Source organism: Oncorhynchus clarkii, chromosome 17, assembly GCF_045791955.1.
Source record: "Oncorhynchus clarkii lewisi isolate Uvic-CL-2024 chromosome 17, UVic_Ocla_1.0, whole genome shotgun sequence".
Classification (NCBI taxonomy): domain Eukaryota; kingdom Metazoa; phylum Chordata; class Actinopteri; order Salmoniformes; family Salmonidae; genus Oncorhynchus; species Oncorhynchus clarkii.
This window is the reverse complement of record NC_092163.1, coordinates 38,792,861-38,805,508: the sequence shown is the minus strand read 5'-3', so window position 1 is coordinate 38,805,508 and position 12,648 is coordinate 38,792,861. Positions and strand designations below refer to the sequence as shown.

The window sequence follows — 12,648 nt, the reverse complement described above, 5'->3', positions numbered from 1 at the left end:
TAGAGGACGAAGAGGCTTGACTGACTGAGAAAAGGTTGTTTTCTGCTCCCAATTAACCTAGTCTGAGACCGCAGGGTTGTGTCATTGAGACGTGTCCTCAATATGCTGTAGTGGAACCGCATGATACTTGTGTGATTTAACGTTGAGACTGAGTTAACATGACCGGAGGTCATGGGAAGGTTAAGGTCTGGCTGGTATTACGCTATGTGTTCACGGTCCGTCCGACTTGACAATGTTCCCTGTGTCAGTGCACAAAACCAAAGTACTTATTAATGTAGGGCTATTATAACTCGGAATTGGCTACACACACACAGACGGACACATGAAGTGTTGAACTACTGTTCAATTCCCTTTAGAGAGCCATTCCAATTAACAGAGTAGTGCCCTCCTAGGGGGGATCAGCAGGAAGAGAAGAGTGGAGGTAGTGGTGGGTCAGTAATTAGACAGCTATCCCCAGGATGTGGCAACAGGATTAAAGCCTGCAGGGCTGTCAGGGAGAGTCCTCAAAGCTGTATCCTATACTTGCATATGTGGTTTTATGTGTGTTTTGATGTGTCTTTTTATGTTGCACACAAATTGCCTTTTGGGGACCAAAGATTTAATGAATTGAACAAATAACACCGTATTTGTGTACCCAATTTTCAAAGGCGTACTAACATCAATCTCCCTTTTATTCAGGAGAGCATTTTCATCATCTTGATGATGTGGCCAGTGACACTTTGCGTCTTGAATGTCCAATATCTTCCAAACTTGAATGCTGAAGTGCAAGACATTTTGGCACTGTATCAACAGTGGACTAATGGGGGGGGGGGGGGGTGGAGTTCCCCCTTAACTTTGATAGCATTAATCAATATGTGGAGAGCATGCATACGAATTCATCTTACACCTGCTGGCATTGCCTCCCTGCCTGCGGGTGAGGTCCCTCACATGGGGCACAAGCCAGCCAGCCAGAACTCAACAAGCTGCTTTGAAGCAGCAATCTCATGTAACCTTTAGAAAGAAGGTCAGTTTACCAGCGGAGAGCTGAGTTCTTCGGTCTATATTTCACGAAGGAACACTAGGGGCCGAGGCGCAAAGAGGGACCTGTTAAATTCATTAACTGGCACAAGGCCATTGCTCAAGTAAGCAATGTACTGTTAGGGTTTTTCAAGCTTGGAGAGACGGTAGAATAGAAAGGATTGAATTGACGTTTTGTCCAGTCGGTATAGGCTACATTGGCAAGTCTCCCACGCACAGCGATTTATCCAAGAAGCTCGAGCTCTTATACAGTTGCGCATCAGTGGGTTCGCATGATATCAGTAGGATATAGGCTATTAGGCTATCCAATAGCCAGAAGAAGTAGGAGGAAGTACAGTAGGCAAACTGCATTGCATAAGTTTCCTTCATGCATATCAAGTTTCCTTTTAATCTCTACATCACTAGGCTTAGCACATGAAAATATATAGGCATAGTAAATCACATTTTAGATGTTTATTTTTAATTTTTATAAAAAATAATTTTTATTGTTAATACATCTTGAAAGCATAATAAATACATGTACATGTTTTGTGTTTGTGGATTAAATTAAGTGACAATGCGTTTTGAAGTCTAGCTCATCTGTGAAATTGAGCCTATATCACATTGGATTCAAAGTGGTCCTCTTCATGCGTGAAATAGAGAGGCTACACTCGTGCCTGTGCGTCGGATGCTGCTGAGACTAGTGCAGAGTGGGCGAGTGAGCGACTGCGGTATCTTGGCAGGAGCATCAATCATAGGCTCGTCCACATTTGTTTACCGTCGAAATCAGCAGGCGACCCGAAATAAACTCGAAAGGCGATTGAACATTAACGTTTTGGGATCTTAGTTCACATTTTTCCAAACCCGTTTTCAAGATTTTTAATGGAAAATGGCGATATGCACTCCGTCTTGCAGCATTGTCTGCTTGGTATCTTTCCAGATTATCTTGATTTTCAATGTACAGTGGCCTGGCGCCGATGGTCTCACGTTCCCCCAGCAATACACGTAAGTATTCTATTTCACTGGCTGCTCAGCTGTCACAGACAAAATGCGTATTTTGAGGTCCAGCATTTGATTGCCACGTTGGGTGACCGTCATTGTGCTGGTGTACCACCTCAGCTTTCCTATCATTAAATTAGGTTACTCGCATTGTATTTCTGACGTGAACATATTTCTCGCTATGCTGCGACTGCTCCGGCAAACGAGGAACGGGCAATGAAACAGTCCATTTAGGATGTTAAAGGGATGTGGACCGTTGCTTTCTGTCATACACAATACATGAAGGAATCACATACAAACACGGCACTATTCCCTAATTACCATTTACCATTGACTACATATATCATTTCCCGTTTAGCCCAACGGTTAAGAGCGTTGTGCTATTAACGGAAAGGTCCCTGGTTCGAACCCCCGAGCGGCCAGACATCTGTCCTTGAGCAAGGCACATAACCTTAATCACTCCTTTAAATGGCTCTGGATAAAAACGTCTGCTAAATGACTAAAATGTAAATGTTCTAGATGTGTTATTTTTGTCATATCATTGGCACAAACAATACTGTTTGCTTGCTAGCCAGTCACTGTCAACAGTCTGGTTGGCAAGAGCAGGCTGCTTGCCACCTAATTGATGGTTGTTGTGTTCATATGTGGCTCAATGGGAGTTTAGTCGTCACAACATCTCTGTGTGTCTCATGATGTCAATGCAGCGCTGGCTGCTGTCTTTGATCAAACTGGGCAGCATCAGGCTTTTTTGTTGTTGCTTTCCTTCCAGACTGTCACAGTCCTGAGGGGAATATAGTGGAGGTCATTTGTTTTTGGACATGGTAGCATATAGCTGTGCTCCACTACTTCTAATGCTGTAAAATCTTTAGCTTTTGTTTGGGATTCAAGCATGTGGAATCAGAATGACACACTCAACATCATGTGGACATGCTTTTATTTGGGATGTAGGTCTAGTTAGGTAGCCTATGAAATGTGGGTTTTTGTTTGGTGCTTTGTGCAGAACGACATGCATGTCTTGATGGTTTGCCGACAACTTGATGGGATTGCATTTTCTATAGGAGCCGTGATGGTTGTGTGTGCAGGGTTACAGAACACTGTTGTTCAATGCATTTATTGTACCGTTTTTTTATTGCACAAACGACATACTTTCTAGTGTAGCATACAGTCTCGACAAAGTCACTCACTCCAGTCCTCTCTTTGAAAGCCTTTCAAATGTATCAAGGGTTTCAGAGGAGTGCTGATATAGGATCAGGTTCCCTCTGTCCATGTAATCTTATTCATTGTGATCTAAAAGGCAGAACTGATCCTAAATCAGCACTCCTACTTTGAGACGCTTGATACGTATCATATGTTTCACGCTTCTCAAAGTAGGAGTGCTGATTTAGGATCAGTTCTGCCTTTTGTGGTTGCTGGGACTACAACCCCCAGATCTGGAACGTAATCTGGGGCTAAAGCATGTCTTGCTTTAAAACGGATCTATGGAATGAATCAATAAAAATCTCTGTAGCCATTGGCCCATGTCCACATGTCAAAATAGACCATCGCTGTGCCCTAATTGGTCTGTGAGAGGAGCTTAAAACACTAGCTAGAAACAAGACAGGTAACGGTGACATAAAGGAAGTAAGTAGCCTACAGTTGTACGGCATGGCTTACTCTGGCAGTTACAGTGAGCCCGACAGTAATAATGCCATTCTAGCTATGCTTGAAGCTGATTTTAATAAGCCTGCGTTCAAAATGATCCTCAATCTGTCCATAGTGGAATAGTCATCACTTTGTGCCCTACTTTTCATCATCCTCTTCCCAGCTCTTCTTCTCCAACCTTTAACCCTTTCACTCGTAAGCACAGCTGGCACTTAACTGGAGACCACAGCTTTCCGGGCCTTTCTCCAGGCTCTGCAGTCAGGCAGGCAGGCAGGCACTCACCAGATGGGACTGGGATCTTTGGGACAGTAGAAGGAAACTGTGGGCCAATGACAGCTCGAGATACTGGGAGCGGTTTGTTGTGTTCCAATGAGAGCAAGGGTCTTTGGCGCAACAGGGGAGGTGTATGTGTGTGTGTGTGGGGGGGGGGGGGGGTGATGAATTGGATTATTGTGGGAGGTACATAAGGTTGTCCTCTCCTTCCCTATGGTTATCTGCTGAGTGAGTGCATTGAAACAGCACCACTTCCCTCTGCCCTGGGTCTCTTCATGTAAGCTAAATGAAGCAGAATCGCCACACTGAAGAACAGCAGCTCCCTCCAATTAAGAATGAATACTGCAGCAGTCAGGGTTTATCCCTTTTCTCCATCCCTCACAGCCCCCGTCCTTCCCTCCCTCCCCTCCGTCTCTTTCTCACACTTGCTCTTCCTCAGAATCTCTCTCCTGCCCCTCCCCCTCTCGGATCACCCCACCCTCTCTGAATATCCCATCCGCTCCCCCTCTCTCCTTCCCTCTCCCTTTGGAAGTGAATATGGGTCACAGCGGGCCGTGTAGTGCTACTCTCTCTCTCTCCGGTCCCTGGGGTGTGCATGGATGGTAGGTAACAGAGGAGAGGCAGGAGCATGGCAGGCAGCTAGCTCCGCAACACACAGTTATCTGATGTCCCAGTGGGGCCCAGGAGGAGAGGAAATGGAGCGCACTAAGAAAAGCCAGGATCGGGCTTCAGCTGCTCTGAGTCACACAAGCTGGGGCATCCCAAATGACATCCTATCCCCTATTTAGTGTACTACTTTTCTAGCGCACTATAACGGCCCCCGGTCAAAAGTAGTGCACTATACAGGGAAAAGGATGTTGCCACAGTCAGAGAGAGGGCTTCTGCTCTGCTCTGCTCTGCTGTTCTGTGGGCACTAGCAGTAGTCATGTAACCAAGACTGTTTAGTCATGGACTATCATATACTAAAGGCGTTTATTACCACCCTACTCTTCCTTTAAAACAAATGACCATCTTTGGTCATATCATATCACATATTATGTCTGTCTGTTTGTGTTCGTCAACAGACAGGGGGTGCTCTGCAGCTCGGATTGCAACAATCACGAAACAAAGCCTATTTTGCCACCTCTCCTTTAAAACAATACCATCTTTGGTCATGTCATGTCTGTCTTCCTGTGTCCAGCATCTCTTGCGTAATCATCAGACAGTAGCCTCATTTGCATCAGACAGGACTACGGCTATTTTTAAATCGTTAATGAGTCTGTTAGTCGTTGATAGCGCTTCGATGTGTCATCCAGCAGCCAACGTCTGGGAGCGGAATGCATTGTCTTTCGACAGTATCTGTCTGCATCGGCTCTTCTCTCAGCCAGCTGTAGTGGTGTCGGTTACATTGTGACTGGCTGTGTTGTGGCTCCATAGCCGATGATTCACGAGCGTGTTTATACTGTAGCCTGGCTGTTACAGTTGTTACCCACTTGATTCTTGTGCTGCTGGTCATGACTCATCTGATACTTGCTACCTACATTGTGTGCCTATATATAGCCCTTCGACTTGATTTCACAGTGTACAACTGTGGACAACTGAATATACACTGTGTTCTTAATGCACAGTCTGTTTTTAATACTCTAGGCAGAGTCTAGGCCTATATATCCTGATGTGGTAGTGAAGTGTTTATAGACCTACTGTATCTACTGTTTAGCGTCGGAGTCATAAACCCTCTTTTGGAACACTGTAACTGAAGATTGTTCCAGAAGTGTATTGCTGTGATTGTTAAGGTGTAGCATAAGGCAATGGACTACAATAGTAAGAATCATGTGTCCTTCGATTGACTCGCTCCACCATTTTAGATGCGTTTGCTTTACTGCAGCATTTCTCAGGCCTGATGAAGCAACAAAATATGGCCCTCGTATTTTACTCGCTCAATGGGCTCATCAATGATTAATGCTCCACAAAGTACTTGAGTCAAGCATTGGGGCTTTGCTTTTCTTTCTAGTGTGGAGTCAGGTGGTTGAATGTGCTTCTTCTTCTGGCTTTGTTGCAGGAGAGAATCTAACCCCACCAAGGGAGTGAGAGGAAACTGATGTTCTTGGCTAAAGAACCGCCACTCTGAGAGTTCCTTTGCTTCGAATGAGTATATCTTGTAGAAACAGTTCCACTTTTGACCAAGCCTGCGTCCCAAATGGCACCCTATTCACGAAGTAGTGCATTTCTTTTGACCAGGGCCCGTAGCCTCCACTTTCTCTCTTTAGCATTTGTTAGAGTGGTGTTGTCATTTCCTTGTGTTAGGAGGGGAATGGGAACTGTTAAAGCTGGTTACGGGGATCGCAAGCAAGGTCCTGGTCATAACAAACTCCTGTTGTCTCCGTTTGGATGGGGTTAATATGCAGATGTGCTGGTATTGGGTGACACCTCACCTCCATATTGTGTGTCCACAGAATAATGCACTGGGCCAGGCGCATTGAGCAGGAGATCGACAGAGTCTTCCAGCACATCAGCGGAGCCCAGCAGCTAAAAGGGGTGAGTGCTCGCCTAACCTCTCTTCCCCAGGCTAAAAGCTACCGCATATCATGTTTCAACAGGGAGAGAGACAGCTTGTCAAACTGTACTGCGTTTTCTGATTGGATCACACTGTAACCTATATTTTGAACTCATTGCCCCTGATTGCCAAGTCTCAGAAGATGTGTGTCCGAGTTGCCCTCTGTGTACTGTAAAATATACATGTGGGTGTGTCTTCTGTGCTGTGTGCGTGCGTGCGTGTCTGTGTCTGTGTGTGCGTGCGTGTCTGTGAGCCTGTGACCATACTATGACAGGTGACTGAACAATACAACATCCTTTAACATATACTGCACAGTAGCCGAATCGTAAAACTTGGATCAGTTGTGGGCCAATGGGTCCTATGCATGGTGAGGGATGGGTGTCCTCGATGCTGTGAGTGAGCGATGACTGATGCTCGTGTTCTCTGTGTTGGTGTCAGAGAAGAACAGATGGTCTGGCAGCCTGCAGTAAATCCTTGATGGGAGCCATGCACCTTTTCCTCATTCATTTACCCATAATCCTGCCCAGTGTCTGAAACAGCTCCTGGAGCGAATGTTCCATAGCCTGGCGCTACACAGTGTAGGCCGCAGGAGAATCCTTTGCTCTTTTGAAAAAGGCCCATGAATTGAAATGAACCTTTATCTATTTTATCTGTGGTTTCTTCCCAAACTTGAGTTTCTACTCAACTGCAAGTAGAATGGTCCTGGAGGAAAAATGTTGTTTTATGGGCTCCTGACCAATTGTGATATTTTGTGTGTATTTTTTTGTACAACATGTTTTCGCCATTGTTTCCTATGTCCGAAAAGAGCTTCTGGACATCAAAACAGCAATCACTAACCTCGATTTGGATTAGGATTTCTACTTCAATGAGTCGGCAGCAAAGGACTTACTGCTCATTCTCGACCAGGCCCAAATCCACGACATACAGAGAACAAAGAGGCGGCGTTATAGAGGCCGGCGTGCGGGATATCTGACGAGACTACGGTCGGAAAGCGGATAGACCGCCTCTACCCTCTGTTCTATTGGCCAACGGGCAATCATGGACGAGCTCCGTTCGAGACTATGCCATCAACGGGACCTGAAGAACTGTAATATTCAATGCTTTTCGTAGTCATGACTGAACAAGGACATGGATAATATACCGTTAGCTAGGATTTCTGTGCATCGGCAAGACAGAACTCAGGGAGGAGGGGTGTGTCTCTTTGTTAACAATGCCTGGAAGTCTCTAGGTTCTGCTCGCCTGAGTTAGGATACCTCATGATAAGCCGTAGACCACACTATTTCCCAAGAGATTTTTAATCTATATTTTTAGTAGCTGTCTATTTACCACCACAAACCGATGCTGACACTAAGATCCCACTCAACTAGCTGTATAGGGCCATAAGAAGAAAATGCACATCCAGAGGCGGCACTCCTAGTGGCCCATGATTTTAATGCAGAAAAACTGAAATCGCTTTGACTTCATTTCGACCAGCATGTCACTTCTGTAACTAGGGGAAAACAACTCTAGATCACTTTTACTCCACACACAGAGACGCATACAAAGATGTATACAGTCTGTAATACTTACGTGTTTCAAGCAGACCACCATAGTGCCTGCGCCCAAGAACGCCAAGGTAACCTGCCTAAATGACTACCGCCCGTAGCACTCACATCTGTAGCCATGAAATGCTTAGAAAGGCTGGTCATGGTTCACATCAACACCATCATCCCAGAAACCTTGGACCCACTCCAATTCGCATATCGCCCCAACAGATCCACAGATTACACACTCTCTATTGCACTCCACATTGCCCTTTCCCACCTGGACAAAAGGAACACCTACGTGAGAATGCTGTTCATTGACTACAGCTCAGTGTGCAACACCATAGTGCCCTCCAAGCTAAGGACCCTGGGACTGAACACCTCCCTCTGCAATTGGATCCTGGACTTCCTGATGGGCCACCTGCAGGTGGTGAGGATAGGCAATAACACATCCGCCACGCTGACCTTCAACACATGGGGCCCCTTGTGTGCGTGCTTAGTCCCCTCCTGTACTCCCTGTTCACCCACAACTGAGTGGCCATACATGACTCCAACACCATCATTAAGTTTGCCGACGACACGACGGTGGTAGGCCTGATCACCAACAGTGATAGGGAGGAGGTCAGAGACCTGTGTGGTGAGAACAACCTTTCCTTCAACGTGAACAAGACAAAGGAGCTGATTGTAGACTAAAGGAAACGGAGTAGCCAAGCATGCCAACCCATCCACATCGACAGGGCTGAAGTGGAGTAAGTCGAGAGCTTCAAGTTCCTCGGCGTCCACATCATTAAGGACCTATCATGGTCCAAACACACCAACACAGTCGTGAAGAGGACAAGACAACGCCTCTTCCCCCTCAGGAGGCTGAAAAAATTTTGCATGGGCCCTCAGATCCTCAATGTTTTACAGCTGCACCATTGAGAGCATATTGACTGGCTGCATCACCACTTGGTATGGCAACTGCTTTGCATCCGACGGCAAGGCGCTACAGAGGGTAGTGCATTTGGCCCAGTACATCACTGGGACGAGCTCCCTGCCATACAGGACCTTTATACCAGGCGGTGTCAGAGGAAGGCCCTCAAAATTGTCAGACTCCAGCCACCCAAGTCATAGACTGTTCTTTCTGCTACCGCACGGCAAGCGGTACCGGAGCTCCAAGTCTGTGACCAAAAGGCTCCTAAACAGCTTCTACCCCCAAGCCACAAGACTGCTGAACAGTTAATCAAATGGCTACACGGACTATTTACATTGACCCCTTTGTTTGAGTTTTTTTTTAGCTGACTCCATGCACTCTCACTAGACTACTCACACATACTACACTGACACTCCAACACACAAAACACACACACACACACACACACACACATGCATATTGATGCCACACACACACACATTCACTCACAAATAGGCACTCTTCACGTGCGCTGCTGCTACTCTCTTTGTTATCTATCCTGATTGCTTTGTCACCGTTATCCCTACCTACATGTACATATTACCTCACTTACCTCAACTACCTCGTACCCCTGCACATTGACTCAGTACCGGTACTCCTTGTTTATCAAATGTTATTTGTCACATGCGCCGTATACAACAGGTGTAGTAGACCTTGTCGTGAAATGCTTACTGACAAGCCCTTAACCAACAATGAAGTTTTAAGAAAAATATTGACTAAATAAACTGAAGTAAAAAAATAAAAGAGCAACAATAACATAAAAATAACGAAGCTATATACAGGGGGTACCAGTACAGAGTCAATGTGCGGTGGCACAGGTTAGTCGAGGTAATTGAGGTAATATGTACATGTAGGTAGGGGTAAAGTGACTATGCATAGATAATAAACAGTGAGTGGGACCCCTGTGTTGAGGGTCAGCGTGGCAGATGGGTTGTTACCTACCCTTACCACCTGGGGGAGGCTCGTCAGGAAGTCCAAGATCCAGTTGCAGAGGGAGGTGTTTAGTCCCAGGGTCCTTTGAGGGCACATGGTGTTGAATGCTGAGCTGTAATCAACGAACAGCATTATCACGTAGGTGTTCCTTTTATCCAGGTGGGAAAGGGCAGTGTTGAGTGCAATAGACATTGTGTCGTCTGTGGATCTGGTGTGGCCTAAATATCAGTATAGGCGCCAATCCTGCTTGTGAAAGCCTGCTTGTGAACAGTAAAAAATCAGCACAAAATCAATAATGGCATTCTAATGAATATAAGTGTCGATATGACAGTGGTCAAAAATAGTATATTATTGACAGTTATTGGACACATTATTTGTGGCCTCACTCGTGCTTACAGCATGGTGTGCATCTTCACGCAACAGTTGGATCTCATTTAGCTGTTATCCCTTGTCCTAACAGTCACCACAAATCTTCGACACCTTCACTTGATTTCAACACTTCCCACAAACAAGTCGCTTGGAGTGGAAACAGGTGTTGTGGGTTCTGTTCCGAGTGCATCTGCCCACCTTGCAGCTTCTCCTCCCCGGGAGCTGTGTGCAATTTTGGCTCGAGCAATGGCTCGCGTTCAATCTTTGCTGCTCTCTTGGCCCTCATATGTCTCTCACGTAGCCCGTGTGCCAGACTCATGATGAAGTTTCTTCTGCTCATGGGTGTTATTCATGCACTGCTTGAACAACACGTGTACGTTGATAGCAGCCAAGTCAAGCATGTTGAAGAACACAGCAACAGGCCAGCGGCGAGTTCTTCCTTACACCTAGTACAGCAGTGAAATCTGATCTAAAACATTATCCGACATTCGCTCACCTGCTGTCCGATATGGATCCTTCAGCACGAATCAGAATCATTTATTGTTATTTAACCTTTTTTTAACCAGGAAAAGTCCATTGAGACCCAGATTCTCTTTTTCAAAGGAGACCTGGCCAAGAAGGCAGCAACAATTAATACATTACAGAATTAAAAACATACAACAATACAATACAACAACATGATCCAGCCTAAAAAAAGCATTTACACTCCTCTGTAACAGAGTCTCCCATCAAAATTGTAAATTAATTTAGTGGCACTAACTTATCTAGATGAAGCATGGATTGTAGACTATTTCTTGCCTCTGGTCCACAAGACGAGAAGGCGGTCTTGCCTAATACTGTGAATGTCCTGGGGACTTTAAGTAGCAACCACCTAGCAGACCGGGTATGTTGGTGAAGGAGACCAGGCTACAGAGGTAAAGAGGGAGTTTACCCAAAAGGGCTTTGTAGATGAACACATACAAATGTAGCTTTCTGCACATGTAAAGTGAGTTCCAATCCACCATTTGGTACAATGGTGGGTGTGTGACCTGGCATTTGTAATAAAGCGTAAGGATGCATGATAAACAGAGTCCAGTCTCTGTAAGACAGATGAGGTTGCATGCATATGCAACAAGTCACCATAATCAATTACAGAGAGAAAAGTGTCCTGAACAAGATTCTTTCTAGCCATAAGCAGGAAGCAAGCCTTATTATGAAAATAAAAACCCAATTTTAATTTAAGCTTCCTCACAAGTTTATCCATATGAACTTTAAAGGACAACTTGTCATCCAACCATATACCTAGGTATTTGTAGGATGGCACTTTTTCAATGCATAAGCCACCAGATGTGACTATGCTAATGTTCTCTGACTGAGTGTGAACTCTGGTAAAGGTCATGAATTAAAAATGTTGTACATTCAAGACCAGATTGAGTGTAACGCTTGTTGTTGGTGGAAGAAGGAGTAGACCAAAGCGCAGCGTGGTACGTATTCATAATGAGTTTAATAAAGATGAATACGGGAACAAAAACAACAAACCGACAAACGAACAGTTCTGCAAAGTGCAACAACAACACTAAACAGAAAATAACTACCCACAACTCAAGTGGGAAAAACAGGCTGCCTAAGTATGGTTCTCAATTGGAGACAACAATTGCCAGCTGCCTCTGATTGGGAACCATACCAGGCCAAACACCTAGAAATGGAAAACATAGAACACAAAACATAGAATGCCCACCCCAACTCACGCCCTGACCAAACTAAAATAGAGACATAAAAAAGGAACTAAGGTCAGGACGTGACATTGAGACCATAAAGGGAGGCCTGCAGTGACTGAAAAGCAGTCTGGAGCTCTTCAACAGCCTGAACCAGAGAAGGAGCACATGAATATATGGCTTTATCATCTGCATATAGATGCAACTTTGCTGGTTGCATCCCATTTCCCAGATCATTAATACAAATTGAGAACAACACAGGAGCTACAATGGAACCCTGGGGCACAGCTCTATTAATCTCAAGAAAGCTAGACTTGTGATTGTCAGCATATACACATTGCATTCTGTCAGAAAGATAGTTACTAAACCAATGTACTGCCCCTTCACTGAGACCAATGTTACTGAGTCTAGCCAGCAACAATTAATGGTCAACTGAATCAAATGCCTTTGATAAATCAACAAACAGAGTATCAAAATAATCTGAGATGTCATGATAATTATTTTTCATTCAGATCTTATAGCAACACTAACGCAGCATGTGCATCCATTCATCTTGGTCTTGCCATTGTGAATTATGCACCCTCTCACTGTGTAGCGTAGGCCTAGAGTAGACTAACACAGCTGATTGGATTTGGTAGACTGATATAGGGTACACCATTTTGAGATTATAATTAGAAAAGATCAATACAATAGAATGGCCCTTCACAATTGGTGATTACATAATTATGCGTCTTT

At 44.9% G+C, this 12,648-nt stretch overlaps 1 protein-coding gene across 2 annotated transcripts in view; it reads left to right on the top strand.

Annotated features, from left to right (window-relative positions):
* Positions 1–1,716: 1,716 nt before the first annotated feature.
* LOC139370785 (voltage-dependent calcium channel subunit alpha-2/delta-2-like) overlaps positions 1,717–12,648 on the top strand; it is an 86,381-nt gene continuing 75,449 nt past the window's right edge. The window contains exons 1-2 of one of the 2 annotated variants that reach the window (XM_071110546.1): positions 1,717–2,001; positions 6,342–6,423. In XM_071110546.1, the coding sequence (XP_070966647.1) occupies positions 1,886–2,001; positions 6,342–6,423 (198 nt within the window). In that variant the 5' untranslated portion in view covers positions 1,717–1,885. The remainder of the gene's footprint in view (positions 2,002–6,341; positions 6,424–12,648) is intronic. The other variant, XM_071110547.1, reaches the window with a different exon arrangement.